At 38.3% G+C, this 20,098-nt stretch overlaps 1 protein-coding gene across 2 annotated transcripts in view; it reads left to right on the forward strand.

Moving 5' to 3' along the window:
- MIPEP (mitochondrial intermediate peptidase) overlaps positions 1-20,098 on the forward strand; it is a 78,058-nt gene that overhangs the window by 51,835 nt on the left and 6,125 nt on the right. Inside the window, exons 17-18 of one of the 2 annotated variants that reach the window (XM_075050718.1) lie at positions 16,144-16,265; positions 17,050-17,123. The exons of the other annotated variant lie outside the window; for it this stretch is intronic. Coding sequence (XP_074906819.1) covers positions 16,144-16,265; positions 17,050-17,123 — 196 coding nt within the window. The remainder of the gene's footprint in view (positions 1-16,143; positions 16,266-17,049; positions 17,124-20,098) is intronic. 2 annotated transcript variants of the gene reach the window in all.

A 20,098-nucleotide genomic window follows, 5' to 3' on the forward strand; every position in this document is an offset into this window, starting at 1 on the left:
GAACAGAACAGTTCCCTGCTTTGAAAGTTTGCCTGCGTCTTTTGTTCGATTTAAAATATTTTTTATTTAGCTGTTACCTTCAAAAGAGTGTAACATCTTGTAATGAGCATAGCTTCAATATGAAGAGAGACAGCAAGTTTTGGCCTGGCACTTTATCTCAGCAAAATGTACTGTGAACTTTTAAATTGTCAGAAAGTCTATGTTCTTTACATTTACTGAATGTAGAATTAGTGAGTCTAGTGAAGAACTGTAATACAACTTAAATTTCAGTAAAACTTAGTGAAAAATTACATTAGAAGAATGTTAGCGCTCTGTAGAGTAATTAATATCTGTAATTTGGCTTGCTGTCCTTTGCTGCTCTTTCTTCGAAACCTAAGATATGTGTCCAGTTTAATTTGTAATCCAGATGAAAAAATAAATGTCTTCAAAGTAAAAGTTTTTAAGTGAAGAGAGTATATTCCTTCCTTTCATTTAATTTTGGAGCTAGACATTGAAGTATAGTAAGAGAGACCAGCTTTTATTGTCGTCTGTCATTTGGATAGGTACATATGGCTGACGGAGAAAACAAAGTATTTTGATCATTTAAATTTTATCTGCTCTCTATAGGTTTAGATGCAGGCTTGGATATCTTACATTGGTGGTGTTGGGTAAAAGTAATTCTTCCTTAGTGAAGATCTTAAATGCACTAATGTGATTTTCTGTAGTAACATTGTCTGTCAGGCTGCACAAGCATCCATTATTATCTCCTCCTGATAAACCTTAATTCCCTCTTACTGCTCTTGACAGGCAAGTAAACTTAGTAAATATCCTCTGAATGTACTTGGGCTTCAATCTCATTGTGCAGACTCATTTTCTGAAGTAGAGCCACATCATATGTCTTCAGCAGACGAATTTCTGTCTTTCTGAGGCACAGCTCAGATAAAAGGACAATTTGTATGCATCTTTTTGTTATAGTACTTTCAAAATGAGGCACATAAACTACACCTAGTAAGTAAATGCCACTGTAGCTATGTGGTGATACCTATTTTAAGGTAAACCAAAGCAACTTCCTCAGCAAACACTGTGTCTTATGTGCCAACAGTAGGAGGGTTAGTGGGAAGAAAATCCTGTCGTAGTCTGTATTTGCCATTCAGATAGGTTCTACAGGCATTGGAGCAGTCGGCACTGCATGCAGTAGTATTTACATTGGCTGCATTGACGCAGACGGTCCCAGAGGCTAGTGCCACATGCAAGACAGAAAAGAAGAATGGAGCAGACTGTAGACAGACAGAAGCACAGAGAAACAGCACTCCATGAGACTTTGTTTTCCTGAAGAATGCAAATCTCTATTTCTGGCTGGCCATTGCTTATCTGTTCAAAAGTACACAGGGTTTGCTGCTGGGTCCTGGAGGATGAAATTCCACTGGGATTTCTTTGCTCTATTACCGAATCCAGAAGCTGACAACTGCCAGGCAGGGGGCAAGGAAATGTATCTGCCTGTTTTTGTAGTGTCTGGCAGTTTTGTTGCCAGAGGAGATTTGTGTTACTGAGTTTGGAAAATGAACAGAAATTTTGCGCAGGCTGGATTCTTGAGTCCTTGTGATGCCTTTAAAAATCAGTCTTCCTTTTGACTCTTCTAAGAAAGCAAGATAAACCAAATAATAATGACCCCATGTTTTTCTGCCATTTCTTCCTGAATGTAATTGGTGTCAAAATCTGTGCACTCTGGGGAATTCGGTATTCTGCTTCTGCTCCAAACTTTTCTTCAAATCACAAGTTATTTCTCATCTCTTGTGAAGCCATGGCCTTCATAAGAGGCCTCTTATGGCCTGCCTTGCAACTGATAACACTATCTGCTTTTAGAGTATCTCCCCTGGTCTCTTCTACCTTTGTCTCCAAGATGCCCAGAGAGACTTTAAAAAGTATCGGGTGACCCTTTGATCAACCTGAGACATGATCAAAGTTTCTCCCCATGATGTGTTACTTAGTCCCCTGCCTGTCCCCCAAGTTCAGACTTGAAAACTGCTTTCCTTTGAGACAGTCATCAGAACTTAATGATATGCCATTGTTAGTCCTGCGCCAAGCATAATAATTCCCATCTCCTGCTGTGGGTTTCAGTTCAATATCGTAACAAAAAATGAGACACAGGGTAAACAGGCTTTGCAGTGATAGTGGAGATTGCCGCCTCCTGCAGTTACAGGAAAGAGCTCCCAATAATGAAGTGGTTTTACAATAAACAGCAGCTGCGCAAATCATCATACCTGAGTTTTCTTTGTGAAATATTGAATTAGTTTGAATTATTGATTCTTATTTTCAAAAACTTATTATGGACTTACATATTAATTGTCTCTCCGCCATAGTAACCTTTCTTCCTTCTAATCTGGAAGTTTGGAGGGAGATCCTGGTTTCACTTGTGACTGTGAGGAAAAATGGTTTTGAAGAGTGAGGCACAATGAATATGGGGTCTTTTTTAGATTGCTGCCAAATAGTCCCTTTTGCATTTTTGAGAATTACGTGGCCTTCCAATAAGCTTTTCTTCCAGAAATAGAAGAATTTCTTGTGTGATACTTGAATACAAAGTGCAATGTTGGAGTTAACCCACACACATAATTATAACTACATTTGATAGGAGGAAACTTGTTGGTATGTAGGAAGCCTTTTGATATTTTTTGGAACACTAAATAATTTGCTATATACCCTTTTGCTCTAGCATGTTAAGAACGTATTAGTTAGCAGGACCACCTCTATTGGTGGCCTAAAATATACATCAGGTTACAGGTTTAATTATGCTTATATAATTTTGTCCAGAATGCAGGTTACTTTGGCAGCATGAGAACTTCTTAATGGCCTATGGTTGCTAGTGATCTGAGAGACCAAAACACCTGTGAGACCAAATATGTTAGCCAGCCAAGTTTGCCAACAGAAAACAAGGCAGGTATTGTTATAGATACCCTAGAGGGAAGAAGTGTATGAAAAATGGTGTATCACCAAAGTGGTTGTTCGTCTTTCTTCTTCCTGCAGCTGGGGGAACTCTGCCCAGACAGGGATCCTGACCTTGGAAGACTCCACCTAGGTCTTTGTCTTAACTTGCTGGGATTGTGTCTGTCATGTTCCTGACAAAGGAAATCAATGGATGAGGTGCAGCCTAACATTTGGAGCACTCAGGGAGGCTGTCAGGCACTACTGGAAGATGTGGCTTGCCATGGGTGCTGAGAACACAAGGATTTCATTAACAGGGCACATATGACGGCATCTGGGAGGCTGGTCAGCTGAAGAGGAGTTGGTGTCACTAGACAGAGAGAGCTAGCTTCTCTGCAGAGAGAAAATATTTTCTTCATCACACATTGTCACCATGTGCCGAAGCCCCCTTTTTATTTTGTTAAAGAGCAGCTGTATGCCTCTTTTTCCTTCTTGGGAGTCTTTTCTTAGGAGTTTGAAGGTGACTTGACCTCATGCTTGGTTGTGTTAGGTAAGCCAGAAGCGAAAAATGGAGACTGTGGTTTCTGAAGTTCTCTGTTGCCATCTTGAACTGATGATGATCGCTGTCAGGAGTGGTGCCGCGGTGGAGAGTGGAGAGTATCATTTGTAACAGGCCTATTCCCTCAGCCTACTGAGAGCTGCCTGGCAGTTTGAGTGAAGTATCTTGTTATTGAATCTGCCATCTGCGTCATTGTGGTATCTGTTGTCTTAGGATTTCTTGTTAGGTCTTTGGAGTGACTACTAATGTGTAGTTATATAACTCCGGTCCTGTATAACATTTTAAGTGAATATCAGTAACACCATATAAAAAGAATAAATAGTCAGACTGGGCAAGCAGTGAGGCAGCTGTCTTAAAATAAATAAGCGATAACCCTTAACCTCTGAAGGTAAAAGTGGTTTTGAATTCTGAGAACTTTACTCAAGTGGTGAACATAAATCTTGAAATTATTGGTAGGGAAGGCTAAGTAGTGGCTGCCTATTAAATTTTAAACTGTGATTTCACTTCATATTTATTTTATCTAAAATCTTCCCAAATTTGTCTTAGATTTATTAGGTTAAACTAATGTAACCTTAGAACCTAAGCAAAACTGAAAGCTAGGTTAAAGGAAATGAAAAAGAACAGCTAAAAGGTAGAATTGGTACTGTTGGCAAAGAGCTTTTAAATGGCCAATACTGGGTTCAGGATGAGGGAATAAAATTTATGGTGCTAATCAATAAGATGCTCAAAAGAACTGAGTGGGAGAAAAAGCCTGTACATTTGAATATGTGAGAAAAGGAGGTTATTAGAAAAGTAGAAGCCATATAAAAGTGTGAAAAACAGAAGACGGGATAAGCTCTAATGAGCCAAAAGTAAAATTGTGGAAGTTTCGAGCAGCTTAAAACCCAAAAATGTCAGTAATGATTAAAAACAATGCATCAGAAAAAGGAAGGCTGCCAGATATTTGCTGGAACTGGAAAATAGCTAAGTATGATGATTCAAAAGACATTATGTAGTTATCAGAGAGATTGAACCAAAGACACAAACTATCCTGATGCAAAAAAGATTTGGTAATAGGGGACCAAGCCTTTTAAAGACTTTATTAAGATCATAAAAAATAGAAATCATAGTATGATCAGAGATAACTACTAAAAGAATACAAGAATTCAGAACAAAAAAGGCTAGAAATGCTGAGTTGCAAAATGCAAGTAGTGAAGGTAATAAAGTTCCATAACTACTGAAGCAATAAGAGGCGGGGGTGGGGGGAAGAACAACAACAAATGTCAGAGAAAGCAGAAATATTCCATGCTCTGCCTTAGTGTTTTTGAAAAAAAAAAAAAAAAAAACAAAAAAAACAAACCAGTGAATTTGCATTAGGTAAGTAATGCATACAATTTTTGAGATGGATAGAGGCACAGCTGAGATTAAGGAATGAAAGAGAATAATTAGATTAGAAGTAGTCAGGTTGTCAGAATATTTACGTTTGTCAAAGTAGTCACTGACCTGGAGGAATTATCACTCACAAACTCATGAAAAAGTGGTAGTGGAATTATGATATTTTTTAAGTATGTTAATAACAAGAGGAGGTCTAAGGAAGGCATTGGACTGATACTTGTTGAAGATGGTCATCTGACTAACAGGGATGAAGAAAAAGTGGAGGCATTCAATGTGTTTTTTGCCTTAGTCTTTAATAATACTGGTAGACCTTGGGCTGCCTGGTCCCCTGTGTCAGGAACAGTGACTTTCCATTCGTGGACACTGAAATTGTAAGGGACCAGCTGTATCAGCTGAATGTTCACAAGTCCATGGGGCCTGATGGGATTCATCCCAGAGCACTGAAGGAGCTAGCAGATGTTACGGCAGGACCCCTCTCGATCATCTACCAAAGGTCTTGGGAGGTCCCTGCTGCCTGGAAGCTAGCCACCATTATTCCAATTTACAAGAAGGGCGTGAGGGAAGACCCAGGGAACTACAGACCTGTTTGTCTAACCTTAGTTCCTGGAAAAATTATGGAGAAGATTATATTGGGTACTATTGAAAGGTGTTTAAAGAATAATGCATTCATCAGGCACAGTCATCATGGGTTCACAAAAGGAAAGTCCTGTGTAACTAATTTGATATCCTTCTATGATAAGGTCACCCACCTAGTGGGTGAAGGGAAGGTGGTGGATGTAGTTTTTTTGGATTTTAGTAAGGCTTTTGTTACTGTCCCTCACAGCATCCTTCTGGACAAGGTGTCCAACTGGGGGATGAGCAGGTTCATGGTGCACTGGGTGAAGAACCCCTCAAAGGGTTGTAGTGAATGCGGCTACATCTGGCTGGCAACCAGTCACCAGTGGTGTTCCTCAGGGTTCAATTGTAGGGCCAGTGCTGTTCAATATATTTATCAGCAATCTGGATGCAGGAGTTGAATGCACCATTAGCAAGTTTGCTGATGATACCAAACTGGGAGGTGCTGTTGATTGTCTTGAGGGACAGGAGGCCTTGCAGAGGGATCTAGACAGATTGGAGCACTGGGCAATGATTAATGGGATGAAATGCCAGATTCTGCACCTAGGATGGAGTAGTGTCAAGCACAAGTATAAACTGGGAGAAGAGTAGCTGGAGAGCATCCATGCAGAAGGGGATCTGGGGGTGCCGGTCGACAGCAGGCTCAATGTGAGTCAGCAGTGTGTGCCCTGGCAGCCAAGAGGGCAAACCGCATCCTGGGGTGCATCAAACACAGCATAACCAGACGGTCAAAAGAGGGGATTATCCCGCTGTATTCAGCGTCGGTGTGGCCTCACCTTGAATACTGTGTGCAGTTCTAGGCCCCACAACTTAAGAAGGATGTTAGGGTACTCGCATGTGTCCAGAGGAGGGCAACAAAGCTGGTGAAAGGGCTGGAAGGAATGTCCTACGAGGAGCGGCTAAGGACTTTGGGTTTGTCTAGTTTGGAGAAGAGGAGGCTGAGGGGCGACCTCGTTGCTCTCCACAGCTTCCTGAGGAGGGCAAGTGGAGAGGGAGGTGCTGGTCTCTTCTCCCTGGTACCCAGGGACAGGACTGTTCAAAGCTGTGCTACAGGAGGTTTAGACTGGACTTTAGGAAGCATTGCTTTACCAAGAGGGCGGTCAAACACTGGAACAGGCCTCCTAGAGGTGGTCAATGCCCCAAACCTGTCAGTGTTTAAGAGGCATTTGGACAATGTCCTTAATAACATGCTTTAATTTCTGGTCAGCCCTGAATTGGTCAGGCAGTTGGACTAAGGGATCGTTGTAGGTCCCTTCCAACTGAAATAGTCTATTCTGTTCTAGTTTGCATTAGGAAAGCAATTAAATACACAAGTATTTAAAGCACGATAAATGCCAAGAGCGTGTGCTCTTATTCATAGGATGCTGTTAAAGAAAATCGTATCTGTTTTTTTTAATATATTTTAGTGTTTGATGTTGGGAACTTAGCAGTGGGTAGTGCTGTGTCCTGTAGTAGGTGTCTACCTCTTAAAAAGGTGTAGAAAAACTGGAAGAAATACGGAGAAGCAGTTTTGGAAAGATAATAGGTTTGGAAACATAACCTATGAGGAAAGTTAAGGAAATGGAGTTTGTTTGGCTAGCAAAGAGAAAATTATGTGAGCACACATGAGTATGTTCTGGTATTGAAAACCTTTATGGAAAAAACGAATTGGAGTTAAGGCTGTGATCATTTGTTTCTTATGAATGAGCAGATAGTAGGAGGGGAAAAAATGGTTTAATTTACAGCAAATGTGATTATGGTTAGTACCTAATCTTTTAAACTCTTGTCAGTATTTTCCCTCATTTGTTGAAGAGGGAAGCAGACACCCAGTAGGTCTAGGATCTCCATTATAGGGATTTTTAAAGAAACCACTGTTGTATATCACAGAGACATAGATTTCATAGTAAAGGCAGAAAGCCTTCATAGAAGGTTGCTTTTATGCTTTTTTGCTCTCTTCAGTTACTTGAAGAGGCACTAGTGTTGCTCATATTCCACTTTTTGGAGTGTTTTGAAGAGAGATGAAGTCATATGTCATTACTCAACCTCTTGAAGTTTGTGTAACCTCTTCAAAGTAATTTTTTACCTTGCCATGTTGGAAACCGAAGTTGTTTACACAAAGTGCAAATCCCTGGATTAGTTTTCATATGACCCTTCTTAAAAGTATACTATAAAATCAAGTTGAAAAGTCAGGGTCTGAGGAAAAGATTAATAAAGGAGTGCATGGTGAACTCTGGGGAAGTGGTAGTTCTATAAATAATTAATAGCTAAAAGCCATTTCAGAAAGATTGGTGCCCTGCTGAGGTCAGTATGAAAGTAGATGCTGGGACTTTCAAAAGCTCTTAAAGTCACCCTTCAAGGTTTGTTTAGGTTTTTGTCTTTCTAGTGTTGAGTTCATTTTATGATAAAATGCTGATAGCAAATACTGTGAAGATTTGTTTTCCGGTGGTAATATGACACTATTCACTGGGCAACTTTCTACAGCAGCAGAGTATTTACAGATATTGTAAGATACAAAGCATTTCTAAGGAAATTCTTTTTGCAAGTGTTAACCCCATGAAACTCAAACATACTTTCGTGGTGGTATTTACCATGTAGAGCATTTTAAGGAACAGTGCAGGAAGTAGTTGTGTACATCTCCTGGTAACATTTTGAAATAGCTTTATGTGCTTTAGATATATCTTTTATATATCTATAAAAACACAGATTGCTTTGTTTAGTTTTATATAATTCTGTTCTCACAGCTCACATGTCCTTTTTTTTTTACCAAGGGTTGCAGTACTGGAGCTATATTTGATAGTGATAAATATAACTGAATAGATCATTGCCATAAACACAGGCTAGAGGGCCTGACATGAAATGCTCTTCAAATGTAGTGGGAGATTGTCCTTTCTATGAAAAGCTTGCAGTCAAAACAGAAAAGAATAAGAGAGAGGAACTATTATCACCCTCACTTAACGGGAGGTGGCAGTTAGACTAGGAGGGGAAAAAGAAGTAGTTTCTTCAAGTTCATACTGCAGTTTGTGGCAGATTCAGGATTAGAATCATGATCCCCTAAATCCCTGTCTGGAATGGCTCTGGCAAAAGATAGTAAATGAGCATTACTGTAAAATAATAGCTATTTCATCTTCTAGTATAGGTACAGATAATTTACATGATCAAGTTGTACTGGCAAATATATTTTGCAGTTACAATGTTGCTTAAGATATTTCTCGTTTTTTGTAAGAGCTTATCTTAAGCAGCATTCATGATGTTTGTTTTGAAAGAATACGTCAATACTTAAAATTAGGGTTAATTGGTAAAGTAGAATAAAAAACTTGGGGTTCAGTGTGAGTCTGTACCTAAAGGAAACCATGATGATCCTAGTTATCTCAGGCTTATGAATCTTTAAAGCTTAGACAGGAATAGAAATTATTAATTAGTAATAGAACAGGATGTGTGTGTATGCATGTGTATTTATATGTGTGTAGAGTTATGTGTTACAACATGAAGGACTTGTTTGGAAATTGTCTGATTGCATATTCTTCTATTTTACTTTAAAGACTAGTGAAAATGTTTACAGGTAACACTGTCTCTCAACTTGTCCAAATAAGGTCAATCAAAGGACACAATATAGAATCAATTTTCATATCTCTGTGTCTTTTAATCCAAGTTTTAAGGATTGTGGAGCAATGCAGATCATACATACAGCTTTTTGATGTTGGCATTCTTTGTTACCTCCCATGTCCCCCTTCCCCCAGTCCCTTTGCGAGGAGGAGAGGAGAGGGTGAAGAGAAATAGTTTTAAATGATTTTGCTATAAGCAGCCCAAATGCATTAATAGTTTATAAATAAAAATGAAATATTTTTCTTTAAGTAATTCAAAGACCATATGGTACCTATCTAGAATCACCTAAGTGGTTAATTGCATGTTAAATTCCTTTCCTCTTCCCTAGTGTAAACAACTGCAAAAATATTTACATTCCCTGCCTTGCTAGATTTATTTATCATTTTATTATAAAAACAAAGAAGTGTTATGAATTGAAATCTTAATCTCTTGCTTGACTCGCTTTCTAAAATGTCAGCGATGTCTCCGGGTTGGTTTACTTTTTGTGCTCTCCCACTCCTAACACAGAAATGCACGACACTGAAAAAACTGGAGTACTGACATTAAGCAAGTTAGGGGTGCAGCACAAGATGTGGTTTCTTGAAATTAGGTTTCTGTTATTCTAAACAAGATTAGAAACTGCAGCAAAGGAAGTGGCTTTAAAGCTCTTTATTGGATTTTTTTATTATTGTGAAACTCCAGAATGATGATGATGTAATTCCATAAAACTTAGAGGGGCTCAGGCCAAAAATACAGAAAGTAAGTTGACCGAGCAAGCTGCTGCATACCTATGGAGAGAGTTGTTTCTGCCAGTCAGTGAGTGCTCTAGCTTTCCCCCAGAGGTAGCTACTGGCACAAACACTTGCAAACTCTGCACTCTAAGACTCATTAAACTGTTTCTTCAAGTGAGAATGAATTGAGGACATCTTCAAAGCATGTTGTAAACTTATGTAACAAACTAACACAATAAGGAAAAATAATCTGTGATTTGTTTCAGAACAAAAGAGTGAATTCTTTAAGCTCTAAAGTGTATGTGAAAATCCTTTTCTCATTTCATAAAGTAAATGAAGTTTAAACAGAAAAGTAGGATAATAAATTCTGCTATTTGCAGACAATTTGGCCTCCCCAAAATAAGCGCACCCAGTGGCAAAGCTTGAGCTTTGGAGCCTGGCAGCTACAGCCCGGGCTTCTGCTAGCGGTGCTGGATTGCTCACTCCCATTACTGTGCAAGGGCAAGAAAAAAAGAGGAGCCTTACCAGGAAGCTCCTCAGCTTGTCTGACTGCAGGCTCAGTTATTTTGGGAAAGGGACCATAGAAGAGGTTCACAGAAGGGCGTTCAATAAAAGTAGATTAGCACACTCATTCATTACAGCACCTCCCAGAATTAATGAGACTGAAATTTTCTGTATGTGGTGACTGGATGTTGTTGCAGTTCTGTGCTGTGAAATCTCTTGAGTATCTTCCTTGAATTTTGAGAAAAGTGATCTGGCACAGAATGTGGGTGTGAAAAGCATGAGAATGTGAAGTGGTGTCAAAGATAAAAACCAGATCTCCTGGTCATCAGATAATATAGGTTTTTTTCTTTTGCTAAAAGCACTTTTTCCCTCTGATATTTTAAAATTACGCTTGTGCAGCTAGTTGTTCAGAATGAGAAACTTGCTAAGCTAAATGTGGAACATCCCTCCAATCTGCACCCTGCAGTAAATTCACCATTTTTCTGTGCTGAAAAGTGGCTTCATAGTTCTTGACCTGCAACGTGCAGCACTTTACATTCCACCTCCTGCTCCTGCGGTGTGAGTGGCTGACACAGTGCCAAGAAAACGTTACCTGTGCTAACTTTCAGCATGCTTGTTTGCAGGCCGGAGCGATGTTGTCCTGGTTTTCCACTAGCCCTGATAAACCTTGGCCTCAGCAGAGGGAAATAGCCTGTACTGACTTCCATGCTAAGCGCCATTCTCTTGTGGCTCCCAAGTTACCGGACCCTGGAGCTTCTTTCTGACTCTCAGGAGTTTTACACCCATGCTGATAGCTAAATTCAAGGGCATTAGGAGCAATAACATCATGTTAGTGCCAGACCCAGGGGTTCTCCACCCAGTAGCCCCTGAAGGAGATAAGTTGGCTTGCTCCTCTATTGGGTTTCCTGCCAGAATAAGAATTTAATTAAGAAGGGAGAGGGCGCCAAATATCATCTCCATCAAATATTGTTCCTCATGGAAACTATTCAACAACTTGCTCACTGATGTAATTGCTGTAGCACACATTTTGTAATTAGAAGACTTAAATGACGAAAATACTTTTCTTAATTTAGTGTTGGGTCTTTTCAGGTTCTCACTTGTGTTTTTTGTCTTAAGATGCAAAGCAAAATGGACTTAAATATACTTCGAAGTAATGAAGTCACAACAGAAACTGTTGGAAGAGCATTTTGAAAAGTCCAAGCACGAGTCAAGAATTTCTGTAGGTTTTTTTTTCTTTCCAAAAGATGTAGTAGGATGTTGTAGCAGATTCCGTGTAATTAGTGGAGCTTCATGGAACAATGATTACCCACGCTCAAACAAAAGCTAGGTTAGTATATATTAAGCTACCTGTAGTTTTTTTCTTTTGGTTTTGTCTTTTTAGAATCACATCTAAATTTTTATATCAGATTATTTTTGTGATAATCTTAACAGTTCTAAATTTAGAATTCAAATAATTGAATCCTAAATTAGTTTATATAGTCTTCAAAACAGTTTAGTTTAACTGATCGTACCATATCGTACCATAAAATGAATGAAGTGGCTTAACTTTTAAATAGAAGATACAAGTTGTAGTAAATTATTCAAATTTCTCCCAGAGCAGTAGTCCTATCCTTTCCAAAGATAACAGGATAAATACTTTTGTCCTCTGACTACAAAGGAAGCCTATGTGACTAGTTTGGGCAAGACACCTAGTTTAAGGTAGCTAAAGTAAAATGAACTGAATCTTACCCTAAGAATGTGTCCAACAAGGACTATTTAAAAAAACCATTCATGATAAGGTGTAAGAATACTAAAGTATCGGTGAGGTTACACAATGGATGGAAAGCCATTGCACATGGAATTTTGAAAATATTTCAGACATGGCTATAAGAGAAGATTAATAATGTTGGTGGAAAAAAGGCCCCTTTAGTAACTGCAGTGGATCAGTCACACACCTTTATTTCAGTCTGTTGTGCTGGATAAAAAGCAGGCATGAACATGACCTGTGGATGGCATATTATCATAACCCATGGGCTATGCTGTAAAATGCACTGTTTTATAAACTCCTGGAATGGGTTCATGGAACTTTTTGAAGTAGGTGATTACTCACAGTCTTCATTAACTTTTTAGCTGCTTATCAAAAATATAACGTTTAATAAGGAGAGTGCCCTAGTTCTACATGTCTAGCCTTTACTCTTTCCAAAAGGGAAATTGATGTGTCTTTTTTTTGTTGTTTGTTTTAATATGGAGAAATCATTCAGCATTGGAAATAACTCAAGAAATCAAGTCATTTTGCATGTATAGCTGATTTATTAAAATGGAGGTTTATGCTAAAAGGCGAACTATTTAGTTTTAAATACATTTCCAGTGATGTGTTTATTTTTTATTGATCACAGAACTTTTAAAAGGAGTATTAGTCTATATATTCTTGGGCTTTTTGAACATTTTATTGCCTAGATTGTAATCTCATCTGTATAAATTAGGAAGAGTTTTTTTAATGCAGGCAGGTAGCTCCTTGTGAATTAGGGTAGAAGATGTGTCTTAATGTTTAAATATTTGTTTACAGGTAGCTAAGTCCAGTTTTGGGAAGTTAATTGCTAGAACAGCATAGAATCAGAAAAGGTACTTAATCTAATAGGTACTGGGTAATGGTGAAATATTGAAGATAGGGAGTTCCTGATCAGAAACTTTGTGGGAGGACTGAGAAAAAAAGTAGTGGCAGGGAATGATGATATACTAGAGTTATTCATACTCTGGAGTAGGGAAAATCTGTACTGGTTAAAAAAAAAAAAATAAAATTTTATATAGGCTTCAAACTTCACTAGGGAATAGCAGTGTTTATAATTGGATTTCCTTGACTGCTGTTTGCAATAGGAGAACAATCTTAGTTGCAATATGCCTTTGAGGATGGTAACTTACATAACTGGAGCTATCTAAAAGCATGTTCCTTATGTATTCCAGTGAAGGAAGAGAGAGTCATCTATACCTTATCTGTCTTAGGCATCTATCTTAAGATGGGTTGACTCATCCTCTATTTCTGTTTCCTTTTCTGGATACCGGTCCTGTTGCCAATGAATTTTTGATTTTCAACTTCATCATGTTCGAGAGCCTCCCCAAATGCAGGAAGAGACGAGCAGTGTCTTTCCTTGGTCTTTATATCTCCTTTCTTTTTCTCTTTTGAAAGGAAGCAATGTGAAGTTTCTTACTTAAATATATTAGAAAAGACAAGGTCAAACAAAATGTCTTATATTTGAACAGAGGGTACTGAGGCCTGTTGTAGGTGCAGACTCTGAATCAAGCTTTCGGTCTTGGACAGGTTGCTGAGAAGATGTTCTTTTCTCCTTGTTTACTTGTGATAGAGAGTTTCAACAAACCCAATAATCCTGGAAGTGCAGATGAGCTGTTTTAGGTGCAGACCATTAAATGCAAGAACATTTGAGGTGAAGAATGTAATCTGAGCTGTTGAGGAAGACATACTGTCTACTTACAGCTTATATGATCCACTAAAATAATTCCTTTCTGATGGGAGAGGTAGAAATATTCTTCCCTGTGTCAAGCTCATAGAAATTATTTTTGTTTGTAGCAGAAAAAGCAAGTTGGTTTTTTTACTTAAATGATCTATTTGGAAATCATTTAAATTTCTCAGTATGTGAAACCAATTCATCAGTAAAGCTTTCCACATTCCTGAGAGAGTTGTACTTTGAAGTTGAAACTTTTCATCCTAAGTTTGAAAACTTACCATACAGTAAAATAAAAACTGACATGTTTTCCTGCCCAGTCTTCTAAAAATGTAGGCTCTCTGATCTGTTTCAAAATGTGCTTTTAGTTTAGTGATTATGGTTATAATTAAGGGACTAGTTAGAAAAACTGTAGCTATAAAGTATAAACATGGCAACCACAATACTTTTCAGAGCAAACTGGAGAATCTGTATCCAAGCTGAATGTTTTTAAATACTTGCATTACAATGAGATACGGTACAGTTGGTGTTTACCTTAAAGGAAAGAAAAAAGAAGTTCTTAAGAATTTGCATCATGCATCAAGACCCACAGGAAAATTGAAGACTGGAGACATCTTTTTTCATCTTCACTAACTTTGCTGCTCCTACTTTAAACTAGTTGTGTAGGCTACCAGTAGAGGCCAGATTGCTCACCCCTGGCAAATTCCATCTGTTTTGGACACCTGTCTTAGGGTGGGGATAACCATCTTGTTAAAAGTAGCTTTTGAATGGCTGAATTACAGCTAACTTTGAAACTTTATTTGTAGGTGTTGCTCAGAAAAGGGAGCTAACAACTTTGTTTCTCATCAGCTCTTCACAATGATCTAGATTATAGGCCACTGTTTGCTACCTTTTTTAAGGTAAAAAGACTGATTAAAAGCCAAATACTTTCTTTTCCCACCCTCTCAGTTGATCTTTTTTTTTAAGATACACATACATCTTTGACTTGGCTAATGGAGAATAAGATGATGATCAGCACTTGACTTAAGAAACACAGTTTACTGCAGCTGTCAAAAATCAGGAGATTGTTACTTACAATGTGATAAAGAATCACAGTCAAAGATAAATAGTTCTGGAAAATTGCTAACGCCCCTTCATTTTTCTGTTTGGCTACCTCCGAATTTCAGCCATTGACTCTAGGATAAGAGCAAGCATCTGACAGCCCATGGATTTAAATTTAAAACGTGTTATGCTACTTTATTGTTTATCTTCTAGTTCCTCTTTAAAACTCTGCTTTCTATAGTACCTACAAAAATCTTGACAACAGTCATATCACAAGAATGTTAAGAGCTTTGACTTTGTATAGGAGGACAAATAAGGTATGGGACTTGTCTACTCTTTGGTTTCCTCAGAGAGCCAAAAGGATAGAGTGAGTTTCTCACCCCTTCATCTATACATTCATCCATCTTCAGTTCAAGAAATATGCCCAAATCTGTTGGGAAACAATGTCTTTTCAGCTTGGACTTGCTTGCCTTTGCACATTGCACCAGAGAGGTGATGAAATCTTCATCCTTGGAGATACCGAGACTTTAGACAGAGCCCTGGGAAACCTCATCAAAGTTGGCTCTGCTTTGAGCAGGGGTTGGACTAGATGACCTTCAGAGGTCTCTCCCAATTTAAATTACTCTGCTACAGTCAGGGAAATAAAAAAAAAGTATTTTTATTTCTGTGAAAGTAAGGCTGATACTTCTGATTTTCTCTGCTAAGAAAACAAAAGTAAACAGTCAACACCAGACAGCATTAAAAAAAGAATCCACCATCACTGGAATGAGTCATAAAGGCAAGTAACAATACATAAATGAATAACAATATAATTACAGATGATAATCTGCTATATATATGCATTCAAAAATGTGCAAACAAATCTGTGAACAATGACATTGCATGTGGATGTAATTTGTCTACCTCTGAGTTTTTTGGCATATGGGAAGCTGTGTTTTTTATAGTATTAAATGCAAGTCCCTATTATCATTTTGTTTGTGGCAAAAGTCTATAAGTTGAACTTTTCCAAGTGTGACACTGCACTTACATACATGGAAAATGATAAAATGTGGTGTTACTTGTAAGAAGGTAATTGTGGTTTTCTTTCAAGACCAGTAGAACAACACAGCTATTACCAAATATGAATACAGTTTTTTACTGCTTTGTTTTCTCTCCTTGTGACCCTATTTAAGTATAATTTCAATTGTGATAATCAGTATATTAGATATACAACATTTAGGTTGAAAAATGCTTCTTCTAATAAAGGATGTGTTCATTCTGGGATTTCTGGTAGTGGTTGGGTTTTTTTCTTTTTTCTTTTTTTTTTTTAAACCGTTTGTCATTGATAGTATCAAATCTCTTCCATCATACTTTAGAAAATGCCAAACAGTTTAAAGGATTTAAAAGATTCTGTTGTGTTTTTTTGTTTGTTTTCTCCTTACAGGCCTGGCAGCTGCGATTCAGTCATCTTGTGGGCTACGGTGCCAAATATTACTCCTACCTCATGTCTAGGGCTGTTGCCTCCATGGTGTGGAAACAGTGTTTTGCTAAGGACCCGTTTGATAGGTAAAACCAGAGAAAACATTAAGTAGAATGAAGTGTCACGCTACTTGCTTCTGGAAAGCATGAAACAAATGGGGCCATGTGGGTTGACGGGCTTTTTTAATGACAATTAGTTTTTAGCCTTTTTCTTGATTTTAAGAGGATTACAAAACAGGAAATGACCACAGGTATAAAGAGTACTTTGGGACATGTTCATTGGTGTGCAAAAAAATTCGTGTTTGATGTTCTAAAATACAGGTGTGCCAGTTGGGAGGCACTGAAATCCATATTTAGATGTAATTAGAGAGCTTGATTTTCATAGGTGCCTAATTACTTGTAATTTTCTATTGAAATCAAAGCAACTGCGGGTATTAAACAAGCTTCATGTCACCAACTTCAAAGCAAAGTATAGCTATCCTACTCATTTTGCTTTGTGAAAGTAAAAAGTAAATTGTGAGATCACAAATTCTATGTGTTCTTAGACCTTAGGTGAATGTTCAGAGCATTGTAAGAGAGCAACTTTTCCCCTCGGAGCAATGAAGGCTGAAATGTTGTTCGCAAAATAACTTCCATAAACACCAACGCATATTCACATGTATAAAATTTGTCTAGTTCAGTTACTTATAGTATAATTTTGAATGTAATTTGAAATTGAGGAGTCAACATGGAATCAAGGCAGTCATTGTTTCAGGGTGGAAAATTTCATTTGATCTCTGTCTCTGAGTTCTGTAGAGATCCTAGAAGCAATTCTAACTGAAAGCTGAACAGGTTGTGTTTGCAAGTGACTCTAACATCTGTGTTTCTCCAGGGCAATGGGTGAGCGTTATCGTAGAGAGATGCTGGCACATGGCGGTGGAAAAGAGCCCATACTTATGGTTCAAGGTAGAAAAAAATTAGAACTTTTTTATTCCCTTGCTCAGTAATTTAACTGCATTTCCCAATTTGGTCTTTTTAGTTTAATTATGATTTTCATTTGATTTATGAAAGAAAACTTGTTTATTTTTTTAGTTAAATGGACTGGTTGTCAACTTTGTGTCATGGTCAGTAGAACTCCTTGTGATACACAGAATAAAACCACACACAGATAGTTGGGGTAAAGTGTTGGAAGGGTTTGTATTACAAGGCTGTCTAAAAAATTCACAGTAAGAGTATCACATACTTGAAGGAAGATAGATGACACTATTTTTGGATACAAAAAATGAGTAACTTTTACATACATGAAATTCATAGTAGATCTGGTTATTTTGTTTACAAGAATTTGAACTTGTTTTGGCCATGTCATTTTAGCATTATCAAAATAGCTTTGGTTGTATCAGTACTTTGAGTGTACATTCTCATGAAATGGAAGTCTGAAGACTGTAATAAAGAAACATGGTTCATTATTCCTGTCAATATCATATTTGCCTTTTGAATCTGGAAAATAACTTCTAAAAATCATTCATAGCAATAGCAAAAATACTATACTTAATACATATTAAAAAATAAAATGTCAGGAGAATGAAACAAGTTGACTGCTGACTTTATCTCAAATCTGTCAATGAGATAAGGATAAAGACTTTCCTCTGTAATGTTGCAGTATTCAAACCAAAAACTTTTGCATTAGTATCGCTGTTTCTGTTATGAGCACTTTGTAAGTATTTCATCTAATGGGGCAGCTTTCAACTTGCTCTGAAATTCTTAATATTAAAGATTAATATTAATTCATTGGCCTCTGTTCACTCCAGTTTGGTAGACTGGAAGTTGTGGGTTTTTTTCCTACAGATAAGGAAGACAGTGGTAATGTGTCTGTATTTCATCATAAGACTGGCACAGTTTCATAACAAGAACATTTCAGTTCTTTGACCTATCTGTTTATATTTGAGTCCATAATCTCTGCTCTCCTTAGACTCATAATGTCTTAAGCAACTATATATTCTCTAGATTAGTCTATTTATATTTCTGATCTACAGGGTTACTTTTCATTCAGCATGACTTTGCAAAGTTGCCTTTCTTTACTGTTCTTGAAGAGTCTGTGTTTGTAACCTCAAAAAACTGTAGCCCAAAATTGGGGATTAATTAGTTGCAAGACAGGAATGTACATCTTTACAAGCAAATCCAATTATTATATTGTAAGTCATATGGTAGAGAAAGAAGGAACGTTTTTAAACACCAGTTATGCTTATCATCTCTTCTATTTCTGGGATATATTTTTAACTTTACTGAGCATGGAATCTTCCTGGAATGTCCTAGAGGCTATGCTGAAGTTGCTGGCAGTGTGCTCCCTTGAATCAAATATTTGAATGAAGTTTGCAAAATTCATCTGTGGATGGACTTATATGAAATCTGTGGAAGTACAACTGGCACTCCCCCTTGCATATGAGAGAACACAGTGGAACATGGTACAATCAGTTTGGGGTTAAGAGTATGCGTCAGTTATTTTGGATAAAACTTGCTACTGGAATTAAACTGAAAAAGTGGCATCATAGTCCAGGAAATTTTTTAAGTTTAAAGGAAATCCAAATATGATGAATTCTGGCAAAGTACAATGAAGGCATACAAACAAGTTTAACTCTTGTAATGCAGTAATTAGATGTTTTAGGCATTTCAATATTCATAGTCCTCATGCTTATAGTCCTCAGTTCATTTAATCCAGATAGTTCATCAGTGACTTGTCAGGACCAGTGGTGAATGATGAAGAGGCAATAGCTGTGCAGCCTGGGGTTTGAAGAAGAGAGCAAGCTATGTTTAAGGAGTAGTTGTGCATACTGCAGGGCAGTGAACTTGACACTAATGGTAGAATAATGGGATCTTTTATGATGTGACCAAAAAAATCTATGCATAAAACATATACAGTTTGATTTTTAATTTTTTTTCTTTAAATCAGTAGATCCATAAACCACTAATCAGAACTGTATGTCACTTTAAGGTCAGTAACTGTAGTGCACCTGCTGATGTGTTTCTTCATGCGTAATAGGAGAACCAGACAGGAGTAACTCCTTTGTGTCACCATTAGCTTGAGTGATACTGGTGATAAGAGTACAGACTGATTTAAAAAAAATGGCAGAAGTTTTCAAGATGTTTTCACAGAATTATAGAATCATAGAACAGTTGTGTTCTGTTGGAAGGGACCTCTGGAGGTCATCTGGTCCAACACCGAGCTCAAGCAGGGACATCTAGAGCTGCTTGCCCAGGACCACGTCCAGATGGCTTTTAAGCACCTCCAAGGATGAAGACTCCACCACCTCCCTGGGCAACCTGTGCCAGTGCTCGGTCACCCTCACAGGGAAAAAGTGTTCCCTGATGTTCAGAGGGAACCTCCTGTGTTTCAGTGTGTGCCCGTTGCCTCTGGTCCTGTCACTGGGCACCGCTGAGGAGAGCCCGGCTCTGTCCTCTTTGCACCCTCCTTTCAGGTATTTATACTCATTAATAAGCTCCTCCTGAGCCTTCTCTTCTCTAGGCTGAACAGTCCCAGCTCTCTCAGCCTTTCATCATAGGAGAGATGCTCCAGTCCCTTCATCATCTTAGTGGGCTTTTGTTGGACTTTCTCCAGCGTGTCCACGTCTCTCTTGTACTGAGGAGCCCAGTGCTGGAGATGGCACTCCAGGTGTGGCCTCACCAGTGCTGAGCAGAGGGGAAGGATCACCTCCCTCGACCTGCTGGCAATACTTTGCCTCATGCAGCCCAGGATGCCATTCACCTTCTTTGCGGCAAGGGCCCGTTGCTGGCTCATGTTCAACTTGGTGTCCACCAGGACCCCCAGGTCCTTTTCTGCCAAGCTGTTTCCTTGCTGGGTGGCCCCCAGCATATACTGGTGCCTGGGGTTGTTCCTCCCCAGGTGCAGGACCTTGTACTTCTCTTTGTTGAAATCTGCCCCATCA

The sequence above is a fragment of the Buteo buteo genome, chromosome 18 (assembly GCF_964188355.1).
Source record: "Buteo buteo chromosome 18, bButBut1.hap1.1, whole genome shotgun sequence".
Lineage (NCBI taxonomy): Eukaryota > Metazoa > Chordata > Aves > Accipitriformes > Accipitridae > Buteo > Buteo buteo.